The sequence below is a fragment of the Chamaea fasciata genome, unplaced genomic scaffold, assembly GCF_029207755.1.
Source record: "Chamaea fasciata isolate MVZ Bird 193981 ecotype frontalis unplaced genomic scaffold, bChaFas1.0.hap1 SCAF_13, whole genome shotgun sequence".
Classification (NCBI taxonomy): domain Eukaryota; kingdom Metazoa; phylum Chordata; class Aves; order Passeriformes; family Sylviidae; genus Chamaea; species Chamaea fasciata.
Genome location: NW_027094098.1, coordinates 3,887,705 through 3,905,831, shown reverse-complemented (window position 1 = coordinate 3,905,831; position 18,127 = coordinate 3,887,705). Strand labels below are relative to the sequence as shown.

The 18,127-nt window shown below is 49.2% G+C and overlaps 1 protein-coding gene across 5 annotated transcripts in view; it reads right to left on the bottom strand.

The window, feature by feature from the left end:
- The window catches only part of EFCC1 (EF-hand and coiled-coil domain containing 1), a 38,223-nt gene extending 26,645 nt beyond the window's left edge, over window positions 1-11,578 (bottom strand). For all 5 annotated transcript variants that reach the window (XR_010722883.1, XM_066195165.1, XM_066195168.1 and 2 more), the window contains exons 1-2: window positions 10,879-11,578; window positions 9,193-9,599 (exon numbers count right to left, since the gene is read on the bottom strand). Coding sequence is in view for 4 of the 5 variants with exons in the window: in XM_066195165.1 (XP_066051262.1) it covers window positions 9,193-9,599; window positions 10,879-11,514 (1,043 nt within the window). In the remaining variant the exon portion in view is untranslated. The remainder of the gene's footprint in view (window positions 1-9,192; window positions 9,600-10,878) is intronic.
- Between the last annotated feature and the right edge of the window lie 6,549 nt (window positions 11,579-18,127).

The following is an 18,127-nucleotide window of genomic DNA, read 5'->3' as shown; positions in this document are numbered from 1 at the left end:
GCAAAGCATCAGTTACTTCCTGGTGATTTGTGCTCGGTGAGTCACATTCTCTCAGGAAACAGAGATCCATCCATTAATTCAGTTGGCCCATGGGAACCTGCCACAGGAAAGCTCCCTCTGCTTGGAACGGGAAGGAATGAATGAATGAATGCTGCCTTTTCAGCATCAACAATTATCTGTTCTAAAAACATCATCATTTGATACGGAGGTAATTTGGATTATTAGCAAGGTGCATCCTAACTCGGAGAAAATACTTGTTTGATGCAAGATATTGCAGCTTACAGAAGCAGAGCCTTAACTGGTAAGGCTGGAGGACTGCAATTTAAGCAGAAATTACTTTTAATACTTCAAATCAAGTGCTAAGCCTTAGGGATTGACCGTTCCTCAATTTTATAAACAGTACAGGTCCGAACTCTAAGGTTCTCAGATCCTTAGTGATGGGGTTTTGATGTGAAATCAAAGTTTAGATCATCCATATCCCACACAGTATTTACCTCAAAAGCTTTATGCTTATCTAATTTCCAAGCTTCCCAGTTTGAAATGCATTTGCAACATCCTTTGGAAACTGTAAATCACAATGAACAAAAACCCCCAAACCAAAGAGAGCAAAGCAGGCGGGGAACAAGGGGAGAGGGAGGAAAGCAGCAAAGCGTGAGATTGACAGCCCAGGAATAAACCTGGCGTATAAGTCTGCTGTAGAGAGACGAATCACAGCTTTTCTGAGAGACGCCAACCCCTGGCTCCACTGAAAGGTCTTTGGTTCAAAGTCAGTGCATTTACCCAGGAATATCCTGCCAGTGGTGGGAATATTTCACAGCTGGGAGGCTTCTGAAAAACCTGTCACATCCCAGCCAGGGCTCTAGAAGCACAGACACAGTTTTACTGACAAAATAAACCGAGAGCATTCTTATCCTGGGTTTTTCTATTCTTTTTTTCTCTGCTGAAGGAATTGCCCCTGGGGAATGTGGACAGCATTGGACCATGTACATTCATTAATGGAAACACAGACCTTTCAGGCAAAGACCAGCTTCTCTCCCAACTTTTGCTTCTAACGGTTTGAGTATTTTCCTTTTTGTTTTGGATTGGTTGAATTAGAAATCTGCGGGAAAAAATATTTTGCAACTAAGGAAACTGCCTCTTCAACATGAAACCAAAGTGAATTATTTAATTTTTTTAAGGTTTGGGTTTTTTTTTTTTTTGTATTTAAAGTGGTAATTTGAAATTTGATTTATTAATGTCATTCAGTGATGGGGGCTCATGGGTGACAGTGGAGTGATGCCCCACAAACCACAGGTGTGCCCTTGTTGGAAATACCACCCTTGCCTGTTTGCTGGCACAGAATTGGGGAGCACAACCTCCTCTCCTGCAATTTTCACAGGCACTGGCTTTGCTCTGATTGCTCCTGTTTCTGCCTAATGTAATTTGGTGCCAAGCAGTGCCCCTTACACCCACCAGCTCCAGGAGAGTGCAAATGCTGCACTCAGAGCTTGGCTTAAACCTGCCAAAGCTGTGCTTTAAACTTGGCTGACCTCACCCAGATACTTTTCTGTCGCGTGAACTCACACCAAGGACGTGTGATGGGGTCAAGTACAGAGAGTAAAAGCAGAGCAGATGTGCAGGGAGTACCAGGTTTTTCAGTGTTCTGATTAATGGGACACCATGAACCCTCCCTGAAACGTTCTCCTGTGAGCAGAGGCTCTGCACAAAACAAAGCACAGGGCCTGATTTGGATTCCGGGGATTTATTGAAAGATTTGGGGTCTTTCCACTGAAATCTGACTCCCAACACTCAGCACCTCTGGTCCTGAAAGGGATGATGAGTGCTGTGACGGCAATTAGCACTCAAGGCAGCCTTCAGGGAATATTTTCCTCCTCAAACAAGGAAGGACTTCAGCCCACAGTCAGTCACAGCTTCTACACCTTATTTTTCAAGAGGTTTAAGAACGATGCTCTGAAGGCTGAAGTTGTTCCAGAGAAGGAACTTCCTAATGCTCAAGGCCTGCATTTGGCATTTATTGACCAACCATTTTCTTTTTTTATAAAGTACATTCCTACGTGGAATGGTGCCCAGAGCACAGTCAGATCCTGGGATACAGAGACCTGCAATAATGGACAAGCTTCGGTCCATGCTTTATGTTTTCAGTCTCTGGAGTCGAGCTCTCACTTTGTGATCCCTTAAGGCCACACATACCTATTAATTTTTATCAGAATTTGCCAAATTTTCAGGTGGGTATTAGGAAAAGCTATAAAAGTGTATAAAAATTCTTTTTTTTTCGGAGACTAGGAATGACCTCTGAGCTAAAGCCAGTCTCTTGATGCATTTTACAACTTTCAGGTTGCTTCACTTGGGCACACAGATTAGGTTTCACATCTGGAACTGTGAAAATATCAGAGAATTAGAGAGTGGTTTGGGTTGGAAGGGACCTTAAAGTTAATCTTTAGATCTTTAGGTGGTCCTAAAGGTCCCCTGCCATAGGGGAGGTGGAACCAGGTATACCTGAATTTCTCTTTTCTGTAATAAAGGACTGAAGCAGATACATTGACCAGCTCCTCCTCCTCCTGCCCTCCTCCCCTCCACAACCTCAATCAGTCTTTGAATTTCCAGTCTGGGATTATCTCAGACCACCAATCTGTAAGACCAGATCCATTTAACCCAAGTTTTACTTATAGTGCAGGACATCCTTTTCTAGCTTTTTTTTTTTTTTCCTGGTTGTTTTGTGGGGTTTTGTTTGGTTTTGTTTGTTTTTGTTTTGTTCTTTTTCCCCCCCCCCCCACTTTCCTTAGGATGTGACTGCAGCTTTCCTTAGGTTTTTTTTTCAGGGCCTCTGAATAGCTGAGGTTCAGATTCCCAGGCAAATCCAGGGAAACGTGCTGACTTCCACAAAGAGGATACCCCCAGCCAGGCATGAGAGAGGCAAATATCAGTCTGGATTTTAATCAGGCAGATGAGACACTGACAAAGCTGAAAGGACACCCAGGAGAATGAAGGGAACAGCACAGCAAACACGGGCAGGGATTCAGCAGCAGTGCCAAACAGAACAAATATTTGCAGGGCTGCTGAGTAACTGCCTTGTGTCACTGCAAGTGCAGGAGTTGCCTGCATTGTATTTCCTCAAGTAAGTGACATTTATGAGCTCAGCCCCAGCCCCCTCAGAGTCCAGGCAGGTTTAAATGCTGCTTGGCATTGGTGCCTCTGCTCCTGGCAGTGTCCTGAGGGGATTCACAGTGTGGTTAAGGGCTGGTTGTGATCCAGGACCACGTCTGGTGCTGGTTCTCGCTGTAACCCCAAATCAGTGACTCTGGAGCTCTGCTGTCTGAGGGTCACAGCCTCTCACGGGGACTCCAGCGTTTGGGTTTGAAAGGGGTAGGGGTGGGAGTTTTTTCTTTAAAGTGATGTTTGTGTGTGAAATCCATCTTTTTGGGGGAGGGAGCGTAAGACAAGACAGGTGATCTGTTGATCAGCCAGAAAGTTTGTGCTGTAGGACAGTCTGGTACTGGGAGGACTGGCCCAAGTCAGGGCAGGCAGATGAAGGAGGGATACACAGAGCTGTCACCAAGCTGCTGCCTGAGTTTCCAGGCACTAAATCAAGGAAGAAAAGCTGCAGGAACACTGACTGCACATCCCCTTGGCAAAAAAAAACCCAAATCCCTCTGGTGTAGGAGGGGCTAGCACGATCCAAATTATGCTAATCCCCCTGGTGTAGGAGGAGTCAGCATGATCCAAATCATGCACAGAAGGGTGGGGAGGCAGCTGTGCAAGGCAGCTGCTCTGGGTGTGGGGTGACAGGACCAGCTGTGCCTTGGGCTGTGGTTTAGTCACTGTGCTCAGCAGGGCTGGCACTTCCAGCCCTCCATCCCTAGCAAGGGATGAGTCCTGCAGGACCAGCAAATGGAGCCAGGAGGGGACAGTCAGGGTGTCCCTGTGTGTGGCACTGCCACTGTGCCACCACTGATGCACAGCAAACACGGCCGGGCAGATAAAAGGAGGATTTAGGGAGAAGCCAGGGAAAGCCTCCCAAGAATAAACCCTGGGAACAAGAGCCCAGCATGGAAAAAGGCAGGGAAGTGGCTGCACTTCAGTGCCACAGCACACTGGGAATAAATGTTGCAGTTCCTTGGGGATCAATGAACTTGCAATTTTGGATTTGATGTCAGGGGTTTGCTAATATTATTATAATTATTATTATTACTAAAAGACCCTTGCATTTGAAATAAAAGTAGCCCTTCCACAGACAGAGGTGCTATACATTTTCTGCACTGCCAAATGAATCTATTTAAATTGCTCTGTACGGTTCTCTCTACCATAAATAACAATACCTTCCATTATCTCTTCTTGTGAAATCAAAATGCTTCTTTATACTGTTCCCAATGAGAGTATTATGATTTGCTTCCTGAGCTTACTAGAGACCCACAAGCAGTCTAAGCTTCGTAGGATGGGAATATATTATTATTATTATTAATAATAATAATAATCACCTGCTCCAGATAACTTCTTCCAAAACTTGAAGCTCTGCAGTTTTTTGGCAGACTTCTCTGTAATACAAAACTTCTTACACTCTTTAGTAGAAAACAATATCAGCACCAGGCAAAGTTAGAAAATAAAATCACATTACATCAGTCCATCCAGAAGACTCTGAGTGTTTTCACAGATGAGGCTCCGCAAATTTAACACTTCATTTCACTCCCTGAGCTCAGTTCCCCGAGTGCCATCAGTCCCTGCTCCTGTCCAAGGATGTCTTTGTCACCTGCAGGTCTGTCCAGCACAGCCACAGCCTGCTCTCAAACTTTGTGCCACCTGGAACAAATTGCCAAGATGCCCCTCACCTCACAACAGCAAGGAGCTGGTACTGACGACAGTAGTCAAGCTAAACTTATCCAGATTTTCTTTGTTGTCTAATTTTTAAAGTAGAAGAACAGTTCTAGGGTGCCTAAATACAAACCATTCTCATTCTGACTGGAAATAACCTACTATAGACACCTATTGTGTATTGTTGTTTCCTTTCTAGGGCTTTTTTTCCTTCTTCACTTAATGGAGATGATCCTGTATCCATTAGGAATATTTCCGTATTTCCCTCCTGTTCTTGGATTATTGATCTGGGCCTATTTGGTCCATCTTGTTCCATTTTACAGAGTGAATGACAAACTGAGAAATTATTGAAAAGATCAGAGCACTGTCTCCTGAAAGAGAAAAAACCCTGAACTGCATCCAGTATCAGATAATGTAATGCATAACTTTTTAGACAAATTGACACTGGTGAAATAAATAAATGGAGGAAATTAAGCCAGAGGCCTCAGTCCTCATATCTACAGGAGAATATGAAAGGCTGAAACAAACCTCTCTGCATTCCATGCCAAAAGGATTCCTACTCATTAAAAAATAGAAATGATGATGGATAATTAAGTAATTTGGGAGACAAACCATGCATATGGGAAGCATTTTTGGTATTTTATGACCTCCTTCACTGACCTATGTAATGACTGTGCTGCTGACTAATGCAGCAACATAACCCCTCCGTGAACATCTCTATTATGAATTGGTCTCAATTCTAAATGACCTTTCTTTTTATTTGTTACACTGGGATCAAAACCGTGGGTTGTTAAATTGTTCTGTTCCCTCCAATGCTATTAATGAGAAAAAGAATATGGACGCTTTATTAAGTAATCAATTTCTAAGCCACCTCCAACGTAGAATAGAAAACAGAGCCAACTCATATTTGGCAAGAACAATTCATGTCAAACCAATCCAATCTCCTTTTCTGACAGGGCAAATGGTTTAATGGATAAAAAAGAAGCAGGAGATGTGAATTTTTTACTGTAGGAACCTTTTAATGTATTATTATAATTTATAAATATAAAATATGTTTATAGGTATTTACATATATATATTTATAAACCTTAGAATATATTTATAAATACTTATAAATCATAGGATGATATGAGAATATAAGGATGGTGTCACCTTGTGCAAGAGCAAAATTTAAAAAAAGTTTGGGGGGAAAAAAAAGGAGTTTAGGGAATAGTGGTTAATGATTTGTCCTCTGGGAATAAATCCCTGGCCACTGCATAAGAAAGGGACCAACCTGACTTCCTAAACTCCCCTGGCATCAGGCACTGGGAATGACACACTTTTTATGGAATATCAATGATAAATATACAATTTCTTGTGATTCTTTTTCCTCTGAAATGAATTGAACTCAAGCTTCTCAGTAAAGAATTTATTGGAATTTACCTTTGAAGCAGGTGAACCGAACTTACTAACTTGACAGGGATTAAAAAATAAAAGCTGAAAGATAGTCCAGACAGAAACCTGACACACTGATCAGAGTAGGAAGATCAGGATGTGCACCTGAAGACAAGAACTATGAACTATTTAGTCAACTAGGCTGGTTTAGGAACCTAATGATGTGACAAAGATGTTTCAAACCCTGGCACGGGAACCTCAGAAAAAGTTCACGTTTAAGTCATACAGATTTACAGGAATATGAATCTGGAGTATTAAATCAGGAATAGGTGATTATAATTACACACTCCAATTTAGGACAATGTTTAATCGCTTGCAGGTACTTCAACACTTTCTTGACTAAATGCAAACTGTTGTTTCCTGCATTAGGGATTATAATTTAAGGGCATGGTTGGGATTTCAGATCTAAGTGATAAGTAATAAGTCTCACATGAAGGTCTAGAAGAGAGATTTAGATGCTAAAAGAGCTTTTAAAATCTGGAAATAATTTCCTTTATAAATGTGAAACTATAAACAGTGTGTAAAGCTCATAGATTGGACTCATTCTTGACCGTGATCCTCTCTAGAAGAAATGCGACTTTAGCTGGAGGAAACCTGTGGCTCACCAAGCCAGTTAAGGTGAATTCTCAGGAGAGAGATCTGCAATTGGCAATGCTTTCCGCAGAACCCCCAAATCCCCCCCAGCCCTCTCCAGCACTACCTTGCAGCATCAGTCCTTGCCAAATTCAGAGCCTGCTCAGAAACTCTGCGTGAGTTTGCACCTGGCAAGGGAGAAAACTGCTCCTTGGAGTGGTGACTGAAACACAGCCAGACTTAAACAGAGCACGGGAAACAGCAACTGAAATAGAGCCTGACTCAAGCACCAGTACAGGTAACTGAAATACAGCCAGACTTAACCAGCAGGACAAGGGACACTCTTGCCAAGTGACAGTCAGAACCCTGTGGGTTCCCAGCTGTCCCTCTCTCAGCCAACCCATCTTTTCCTCTCACCAAGCACTCCCAGCACCTCACTTGAGCTACACCCATGAATGTGGGCTCCTGCACATCAGGAGGAGGAAATTCTCTCCGAGCAGGAGTTTGTGCTGCCTGTCTGTGCTCACCAGTGTGAGCAAGCAGAGGGAGTGGGACGAGCTGGGACAGCCGAGGCTGTGTGGGGCAGAGCTGCTGCTGAACCCTTTCCCCACCCTAACGCACAACTCTGCACTGCTTGTTCACCATTTTCTGCCAGTTTGGGCACATCTGTGCCACTCTGGCAACAAGAGGAGGGATGGGATTCCATGTGCTGTGGAATGGGACCACAGGCACGCAAGTCACAATTATCATTATGCATCTCTAAGTTAAACTGTTTACACCGAGAGCTGTTTTACCTGGATGGGGAAGTGGAGCTGCTTTATGGCCAACAGAGAACCTCCAAGGGTGGAAGCTGGCCCGGGCCACTGTTAAATGTGCCACAGGGCTAAAAAAGGGGCGCAGTTCCCAAATGGTCAGTCCAGCACCATTCCTGAGCTTGACACTCACTTTAAATTAGCATGCAATTTCAAATTAAGTGTGACAAATGAAGGTTATCTTACAACGAACACATCATTTACATTTCTAAACTCAGGCTCTTTGTTTTGATGTAACCCATAAAGTTCCCGCCCTGCAAGGTCAGTGGACATGGATTATTGCCTTTAACCTGTTTCAAGGTGATCTTTTTTATCCTTCATCGTACTTTGGAAAAGCAATTCCATAGGACAAGAACTCATCCTAAATCTTTGGTGCTCATTGCAGGGAGAACCAGACAGACCTGACAAGTTGTGTGATCCCTTTGAGCACCAGGAGTTGTACCATTCATCCAGAGACCCCTGACAGTCACCTTGAACATTACGTGCTCTCACAGTGTATTTTAAACCCTACAGATGTTTAAATGAATGCTTTTATTTTCTTTGATCTTCTGCAAACATGCAAGTATTAACACAAACAACACTGACAGAAAGACACTGGATAAAATGGTTATTTTTAGAATTTCCTCACTTCATAAAACAGTACAATAGCTATGATGCCACAAATAACTCACTACGAATTCTTCTTATAAGCAAACAGAGGAAGCGGGAGTTTAGGAAGGGGCAAGGACTTCAGAAGATGCAATTTATTAAAATACTAGATTTGGCAGTGTAAGTATAAATACATCTATAAATACTGGTTTTGCTTTGGGTCAGTGAAAATATGCACTGGATTTTATTCCACAGGTCAATCTGAAACTTGGGCAGAAACGCCTAGCACTTGATAACCATCAGTAAGGCCAAGTTTTGCCTGAGATAAAAAGCAGCAAAAGCAGGGGACTATTAAATTCGTGACTTCTGGGAAGATTTGTTTACGCGACTACAAAAGTGGGGTTTAGTTGGGTAATGTTTTTTGTTTGAGGTTCCCAATATCTTATTTTGTGATAATGTTTCAGCTTCTCTCTTCTATCACCTGTTCTGTCAGTGAAGAAGCAATGAAGTCACAGCAAGTCTAAAACCACTGGCCAGAAGTTTTCCTTGAGCGCTTTTCCCCAATTCCTAGGAGAAGTCGAAGAGCTTTTTTATGAAATGGAGTGTCAGCCATCCGATTACAGCTGGCTTGGGATGGGACCTAACAACCAGGAAATGCAGGGAAAAAAATAAGTGTGTTGGAAATGGCTTCTGAAGGACTCTCTGAATCTGTTTTGGGGCTTTCTTGAAGCATTACCATGTCGAGTTCTGTTGTTGTGCGTCTGAGGAGTAATTTCAGCTCTCTGTAGATCAGCACCCTCACCTTGGCCTGGAAGGCTCCCAGATCTCTTACAGACCCCCACCAAAAAAATGGATGAGGAGCTTCTAATTTCCCTCTGGCTACTTTTTACAAGGTGCTTCAGAGACATTTGATAAGCCACAAACTCACTTGTGTCCCAACACTGATTTTACAGGCACATTTTGACAGACTGCAACCTACCTGTAGTGCTGCAGTTGTGATTCCAGCTGTTGAATGTGTATTTGCAGATGTGGCACCTCGTTGGCTCTCACTTCCAGCTCCTTCACTTTGCCAAGACTGTTCAGGACAACGTGTCTGGCCTCTTCCACCTTCCTCCTCATCTCTGCCTGCTCCCTCTTCAGGTGACGGTTGCAATCTTCCAGGCTGGCCAGAGCTTCCTGAGAGCTCTTCAGCTCCTTCTCCAGCTCCTGACTGAACCTGATGGCTTCTTCAATCTGCCCATCCCTGGAGCTCCTGATGAGCTCCATTTCCTTCAGGACACTTTGGAGGCACTCGGCCTGGGAGTGGTTGGGTGTTAATGGTCTCTTACTCCCTACAAAGCAGGATCCTTCTTCTTTATGGCCGGCATGGCTCTTCCGCAGTCCCACCTGTAACGACCAAGAGCACAAAGCAGGGAGAAATTGACGTGTTTTAATTAAGACTGAAAGTAGCTGGATTGTGTTTTGTTGGGGTTGTTTGTTTGTTTTTTTTAATCACATACAGTTGATCAGCAACCAAAGCTACTTGACCTTTGCCAAGTACAGAGACAAGGAAACAATCTCTGGAAAGTGGTTTTTAATACCTAGCTATACGTTTAGTTTTCAAACTACTCGCTATTATGTTACTGCTCAAGTTTTTGTACAGCTTAAGTGTCATTACTATGGCCTGTACTCAGGAGTCAAGCAGTGTGCTGAAAAAAGGTATTTCCAAAGAAGTTGTGTTCAGAAGAAGAGAGCAGGGAGCAGCTGGGGGTGCTCTGGAGCTCTCCTCTTTGTCGTTTTGATTCCTCCTGGGGCCTCTGAGTGGTGACTTCATGTTTGCTGCTGATTTCCTTTCCCTTTTTTTTAGATGAAAATGCTAAAAGTGTCTTTGACCTGCCTTGCTGGACACTGTGAAGAGGAACAGTCATCCACTGCGAGTGGAAGTGTCCCAGGTGGAGCAGAGTTCTGTGAGTGCTGTGTTAGGTTCACATCAGACCTGGTCAGAGCTGCCAGAACAATTGGTCCACGCTGCCCTTCACTGCTCTGCCTGTTCCACACTAGTTCACGCCAGAGTAATTTAACTGCTGTTAAGTGTGTACGTGGTTCACTCGAGTCAGTACAGCAGAACCAGCAGAAGCCAGCCCTGGAATTAATGGGGCTCTGCACAGGAGCCCCAGACTATTCATCAGCCTGCCCGCAGAACTGGCTCCAGCTCTGAACTCTTGTGACCACACTCTGAAGAAAACATACTTCTAATATTTCTGAGGCACTTATGACTGAGGCACCGCACGTGCTTGTGCAGGTAAGAATCCAAAAGTTCTTTCTCACTTCAGGAAAAAACCCTGCAGTGGCGCATAGCCAGCAAATATGGTATCAGCACATCCTGACTGCACCTGCAGCAGAAGTAGCAGCGTTGTGCACGTGGGTTTGTTAAGCTGAACTCCCCTCCACTTTTAACAGAGAGTTCCTCACTATATATATATATATATATTGAATGGCACACCGGTGCCATACATTTTTCCTTAACGCCTCCCTGTAACAAAACTTTGCTCAAAAGTTAATCCCGAGGATGAACGAGCAGCTTCGGCGTCAGTCTGGATGCAGAGGGGTTATAAACACTGACTTTCCGAGAGGAGCATCTCTCCTGAAGCACTCGGGGCCCGCGGGAGCCCGGCGCAGGACTCACCTGCAGCGCCAGGCACCGCGCATCGCTGCTCTGCAGGGCGGCCCGCATGTCCTCCACCAGCTCCCGCAGGCTGCCGTTCTCCTCCTCCAGCTTGGCGATGCGGTCCTCGGCCCGCTCCAGCGCCACGATCTCCTCGTAGCACTCCGGGGAGCAGGGCCCGGGCGGCCGGCGCTCGGCGCTGCCCGCGGCTCGGCGGCCGGCGGGGCGGGCGCGGCGGCGGCGCCGGGGGCTCCGCAGGCGGATCTGGGTCTCGATGTGCTCGCTCTCCCGGCCCAGCGGCAGCCGCGGCCCCGCTCGGGTGCTAAAGTGGCCGCAGAGCCGAGCGTGGAACTGGCGGAAGGTGAGATCGGCCGAGAGCCCGTCCCACAGCCCCGCGCACTCCTCGGGGTCCGCCGCCTCCTCCAGCCCCAGCACCTGGCACAGCGTGCGGAAATCCTCGCCGGGGATGCGGCCCGCCCCGGCGCAGTCCAGGTGGTGGAAGATCTCCTGCAGGTACTGGTCCAGGCCGGTGGCCAGCACGACGATCTCGTTCTCCACGCCGCGGTCCAGCCCGTAGTGGTAGGCGAGGGCGCTGACCAGCCACTGAGCGCGCCGGGCCGGCCGCCCGTAGGGGTCGCAGCCTTCAGGCGGCTCCATGGCGCCCGCCCGGCCCGCGGAGCTGCCCGAGCATCCCGAGCCCCCGCCCGGCGCAGCGCTCGGCCCCGGCCCGCGGCGGGGCGGGGCGGGGCGGGGCGGGGCGGGGCGGGGCCGTCACCGCCCCAGCGCCGCTCCCGGAGCGCCCGGCCCCGCCGCCTTTGACCGGCAGGAAAAGGGATTCCGGCAAAGCGGGCGGGTGCCAGCCCGCCGCGTTTGTCTGCCGAGCCCGAGCACCAAGCGTGTGTCCGATTTCTCCCTGGTTCCTCTTTATTAAGCCACAACCAGAGATTCTCAAACTCTGTTGGCTATTAATAATAATGGCTATGAAATACCATTGTGGCGCGAGAGAAATACTTCACACTTTAGCACTGGCCATTTGAGGACTTGAGGTTCTCTCTTTTTCGGCCTGATCATGCTTCTCAAGCACAGGCTTGCTGAGGGCTAACTCTTGACACGAGCAAGACACGGTCCAGTCAGACAAAATAAGGCTTGTGAACGAGTGCTTCCACTACATTAAAGCCGACCTTCTGTTCGCTCAGGCCCCTCACCTCTGCAGATGAGGCGACTTTATGGTGTTGGTATGTGGGTTTTAAGAGGTCTGCCACAGCGATGAGTAAGTGTTAAACTCGTTCAAACGAGCTGCCCAAAGCAGGGATGTTACTCTCTCTTTGGCTGAGGAGTAGAACCGGCGTTGTCGAACGCAGGCAGCAGCACAAGCAGGGCTCCTGCACCAGTAGGGACACGCCACGAGCCAGGAGAGGACCGTGGCACCGGAGGGGACCGTGGCACCAGAAGGGACAGTGGCACCAGCCGTGCCCAAGGTCTGAACAGGGCGGCAAAGTCAGGTGGTGCTGACAGGCTGCATGAACAGCCCAGGCAAGGCGTGGTGAGGAGCCAGGTCTGGGGGCCATCCAAGGAGTCCCGTCAAGAGCAAATCGTTCTCATATTCTCTCTAGGACAAAAAAGGAGCAAACCGCTCCAGCTGATATGTGAGGAAAGAGAATTCAAGTTCATTTAAAGCGCTGCTTAATACAGGGCTGGGTTTCTTTTGAGTGAACTGATGCTAATAAAGACTTGCTCGCGGGTGGTGGGGTTTCTCTGCAAACAGGCTTTGATGGGAAATGTCTGACCACGTTTGGTTTTGTTCTTTAAGATAAGTTGAGCACTCGAGTAGCTTTGTTGAGGAATGGAGAATTGTTTGTAGCTCAGTATTTTCTCAGGAGGAGACTTATATTTTAGCACAGGAGGAAGGTAAGGCAAAGGTTTAAAAGCTTTCTCCTCCTGAAGTGACGCACTTTCAGAGGAGTCTGTGAGGAGAAGTCCCCGCAGCCACTGCCAGAGCTGTTTGCCCTCCCCCCCCCCCTCCGCAGGCTCAGTCTTCTGGGAGTTCCACGAACCTCAACTGCCACTGTATTTTCCTCTGAATATTTCTTGTTTGTTATGCAGTACACAGGGTGAATATTTTGTGCTAGATTCTCCTCTGGGCTTTGAGGTCAATCTCAGTGATTCTGCTCATTTTCATGTCCAGATGAACGTTTTATAGATAGCAAGGAAATGGGAAAAGGTACCATGGAAAATTAATTGCTCAAAATTTGAGTGGCCCAACCACAGTAAAAATGAAGTCTAAACCGAAGAATTTTTTTTAATTGTTTTTTTCCCCTGATAGGTGGGGTAAAACATGCAATGCTATAAAGTTCTTTGAAGTGATTCAGCCAGCACCCAACTGGATGAAAATCAAAGTGGCAAAGCATGAGACAGGGCATGGGAAGAATCTGCAGCCCTTCCTGTTGAAGGGACAACAGTAGGAAAACTGACTCTGGCTGTTAACCATTGGTAACGCGTTTATTTACAGAAATGAGCGGATGCCCCAAGCTGTCGGTGGCCCAAGCTCTGCTGTGGCTGGCCCAGTCCCAGGCCTAGCTGGACCAGGGTGGGGAGCTCGGGAGGGGAGGAGCTGGGGGCATCTGGACAAACTTGGGCCTGACAGGCGGGCTGGGGGGCGGTGGGGGAGGAACGGGCTGCTCGGCCCTCTTGGGCAACTTCTGCTGCTGAGGCCATGTGTGAGAGCTGTCAAACCTGTCGTCGTTTGGGCTCTCTGGGGGCGAGGGAGAGTCACGCCGCCTTGGCTGGGATTCTGGAGCTGCAGCAGGGCGCCTGTGGAGAGAGGAGTGCGTGAGGCCCCAGCTGGCGGTGGCACACAGGGACCCTCCTGCCCAGCAGGGCCCAGAGCTGGCAAGGCTCCCCAGCACGGCTGCAGCTGCTGGCGCAGCCTGGCCCAGCTGCACAGCTGCCCCTCGAGGCCCCGGCCGGCAGGGGATGGCTGTGGGCAGGGTCCCTGGCCAGGAGCGGGCCCCCCGGCGCCTCTGCCTTTCCAGGGCGATCTGGTCCCTGCTCTTTCTCCTCCCCGCCTTGCTTTGCCTCTGCCCGCTGGCCCTGGGGCTGCTCTTGGCCAGGCAGCCTCAGTGGGAGCCAGCACTGGCTGCAGCCCCAGCGGGCTCCCCAGGACAAGGCCCAGCAATGAAGAGGCCGATGAAAGCGCTGGGCAGCAGCAGAGCCCTCAGCAGAGTTATCTGGACAGCCTTGGACTCGCCACAACTCCACAGCAGCCTCACTGGGAGCGTTCCCTGACTGTCAGCAGCCTTTGAAAGAGCAGGAGGATGGAGATCAACAGCAACTTACCGCTTCTTTTCCTTCCACCACCGGAACCCGACATAGCACAGGAGCATGGAAATTGGCACGGTGAATAGTGTCACCACTGTGCCGATCATGCAGGACCTGCGCACATCCTGAGGGCAGAGAATTCTTTGGGTGCTCTGGGCACCCGTATCTGACTTGCCAAGCGGATCTGTGGGAGCAATGGGGAGCGTGAGCCCGTGCTGTGCCCCAGTGCTGAGCTGGCAGCACGGTGCACACGGCCAGGACGTTCTGTGTTTCCCCCAGAGCCGGGGCCTGCAGGCACCTTGCCGCCCTTGGCAGCGGGAGGGACCTTGGGGCTCCAGTGCCCTTTGCCAGGGGCTGTCAACGAGCTCCAGAGGCCTCCAAGCCCAGGTGCCTCCAGCTTTGGCTGCTGCCGGGCCGTGCAAGGGCGGGTGCTGGGGGAAGAGCTGCTGCCACACAGCCCCAGCCAGGGCTGAGCCTGGCACAGCAATTACCTCCTGTATCTGTGTCCATGTCCGTGTTCGTGTCCGTGTCTCTCTCTGTGCCTGTGTCTGTGTCTGGCATCGCCTCCCTTCCTGCAGCAGAGGCTGCCACCGAGCCACTGCCTTCTCTGGGAAATTCCTCCTGCATAGGCTTTTGGTGCACCCCTTGAGAAAGGAAAAGGCACAGCTGGATCACATGGAAACATTGGCCATTGAGGAGGCGACATCTTCAGAAAGCAATGCTTGTGAAAAGCATGGATAAGGATCAGGAAAAGGCTGAGGTTCGTGAGTCTGGGTCTGCAGAGCATTCCCTGCTCCAGACAGGTGCCCCACTTGGGCTACTGGGACACGGGAAATTGCAGGGATCTCAGGGTGTGCCTGGCCAGTGATGCAGCTTAGGCTCCCTGTCAACTGCTGCCAGAAGCCTTCCTGCAGAGCTGGGGAGCAGCTGCAGCCAGGCCAGGCTGGGAAACAGCCCTGCAGGCTGTGAAAGCAGCAGCGGGGCAGCGAGGCTGCCATGGATCCCTTCCCGCTGTGCCGGGCACGGCGTGTCCAGATGGGCAGAGAAAGGCCCCGGCTGCTGAGTGTCAGGAGAAGGCTCAGGGACATGCACCCACCACGGTGTCTCTCCAGTTCACTCAACATCTGGTCCAGTCGTTTGGCTGCCTCCAGGGATTTCTTGTCTTCCATGGCTTGGTTCTTCCGTCCAGGGGAACCTGAATGGAAAGCAGTTCCAATTCTCCTTCAGGCCGCAGTGGCAGTGAGGGCCCCTGGGTGGTTGGTGCCCTCCCAGGCACTCCTTCATCTCTGCTCTCCAGAGCAGGGAACAGGGGCAGGGACGAGGGCACCTCGTGCCTGCAGTGGCCCCACACAGGGATGGAAGGAGCCCCTTGCAGGGCAGTCAGGGGGGAAAGGAGTCCCTGGAGCTGCCAGCAGCTCTGAGCCGAGCCCCAGGCAGGGCCAGGGCTTGGCAGTGGCAGCAGGAGCAGCTCAGGCTCCCTGGGGCTGCCAAAGGAGCCGCCCAAGGCACAGCCCCGGGGCACAGCCCTGGGCCCGGCCCCTTCCCTCTCTGCTCTTCTCCGTGGCTGCACAGAGCACACGCAAGGACACCCTGGCATTGCACACGGGAAGAGGACTCACAGCTAAATGCTCCTTCCTGCCACTGACAGCCACCCTGGGGGATCACTCAGGCCTCCAGAAGAGAGCAGGGCAAGGTTTCCAGAACCCTTTCACCATGAGATCATGTTAAGGGAAAGGGCACATGGGTGAGCTCTTGACACTGATTATTCTGTCAGAAAAGGCACACTGAGAACTTGCCTTCAGTGTCTTCAAAGGAGTGCAAACCATTCTTCTCCAAGGTTTCCAGGTCACGCATTTTCTGATCCCAACCTAGAAGGGAGCAGAGATCAGAACCATTTCCATGGAGTGCTGGGATCCCCTTCTGCCGTAGGGAACTGGGCACTGCAAGGGGGTCGGGTAAGGCCGTGGGAGGCAGATGGCAATGGACATGGCCAAAGCTGCACAGGGGCCTGGGCAGCTCTGGGCTGCCTCTGCTCACTCTGCACACTCTTTCCATGCCCTGTGCAACATCCCTGGAGAGGAAACTGGAGCCGCCCAGGCCCCATTGGAGCTCTCTCCCTCCCAGAGGAAACCCTCCCAAAAAACAAAGCCTGGGGGAAACCATCCCCAAGGCTTCCCGGGGAGAAAGGAGCGCTGTCCCAGGAAAGGGGAGCCAGGCCCCAGCTCACCTGCTCCCCACACTCGCCACGGAGCAGCCTGGGCCGCCCTGGCAGGCAGGGCCACTGCCAGCAGGAGCAGGAGGAAGAGGCGCGGAGCAAGGGCCATGGTGCCTTGCCCTGTGCCAGTGCGCAGCTCTTGCTGCCACCACTGTCCTGATGCTGCCATGCCAATGTCAGCAGTTGTGGTCAAGGACCGACTGCTGGGTCGTTGTGGTGCTGTGCAACCACGGGGCTCTGGGGCCTCTGTGAGCTCAGAGCCTGCTGTGACATCATGGCCATGGTGGAATTGTGTGGGAAGTGGGATCTGCCTTCTTCACATGGGAGCTCATCCTGCCCAGCAGCTCTGTCCAGGGCTGACGACCAGTCCCAGCCCAGGCTGAGTGATGAAGGGATGGAGAGCACCCCCAAGGCCTTCTCAGCCTGCATTGCTCCATGTCTACTTTCTTCCGAGGCAAATTTTGTTCATTATTGAGTGGGACATATTCATCTGTTCACAAGCAAAATCTTGCCTTTCGCACAATGTTGATTTGCTCTAATCAGACTGTAATTAAGACCTACCTCTCACTGTTATTAAGGGTGATGCATTATGAGGCAGTGTTGAGTAATTTGTCCTGGTGTCTGGCTCTGTAGAGAGTTTTTCTGTAATTAAATGACATTTGAAGACAGGTGTAGTCTACCATACTTCTGACATACTAGAGATGAAAAAACAGCCTTTGAAACAGGATTTTATCATTTTTTCCTCCTCCTTCTCCCAGGAATTTATATCTCTTAGGTCCAAGCTCTTCAGCTGCCTCACAAACGCTGTTTTAATTCAGACAGGCACCCATGCAGTGAGCAACAAATCAGGACTGTGGCTGTGAAGCTTGAAGCAATGTATGTTTATAGCACTAAAATAATAATCCATTACCCAGGTGAAGACAAGCATTTCTCAAATAACTCTACTTATCCTCAGGGATGTTTTAAAAAGGATCATAGTAAAAGCTGGGAGCAAGGAGAGAGAATGTCATCAAAATTAAAAATGCATTTTTCTGAGTTCTTTATGTTCCTATAAAAACTGAGTCAAAATTGTTCATATATGGAACATTAACTAAGAAGCAAACAACAGATTGTCAAAATATTTTCTTGGGGAACAAAAAAAAAACCTAAATAAAAATAAGTCTACATGTGGATTTATAAGTAAACCATCATGCTAAGAAAAAAACCAGACCTGTCAAAACTAAAAACAAAGAGGTTGTTTCAGCTGTTTCAGTATGAAAAAAAAAACCCACTGAAAAAAATAAGAGATCCTCAACACCATTACTATATACAGGAACCTCCAGGTATTGGGAATAAATGAAGGAAACTGTAGTGTGCAATTCACAGAGGTAACCTGCAGTTTATTGGTGAATTTGTTGCAAAATTTCTGAGTGCAGACTCAAAAGCATAGGGGCTTAAGGGACCGTGGGTGGGCATTTACAGCAGTCTGAAGGATGATTCTGGGACCAGCTGCAGAGAAGAAAATCAGCACACACTTCCTAGGACAGTCTCTTTCTTGGCTGTAGACTTCTTGACAGTCTGTCCCCTTGGGCTGGGGGAGCTGCCACACGGCAGGGAGGTCGGGGGTGGCAGTGGCTGCTCAGGGATGGGTTTGGCCCAGGTCCCTCCAAGGAGCCGCTGCCCAAAGAGCTGCGCTGGCCCCGGGCCCACCTCCCGCCCTTCTGGGCTGTGTTGGCTGCACAGCCTGTGGATGGACAG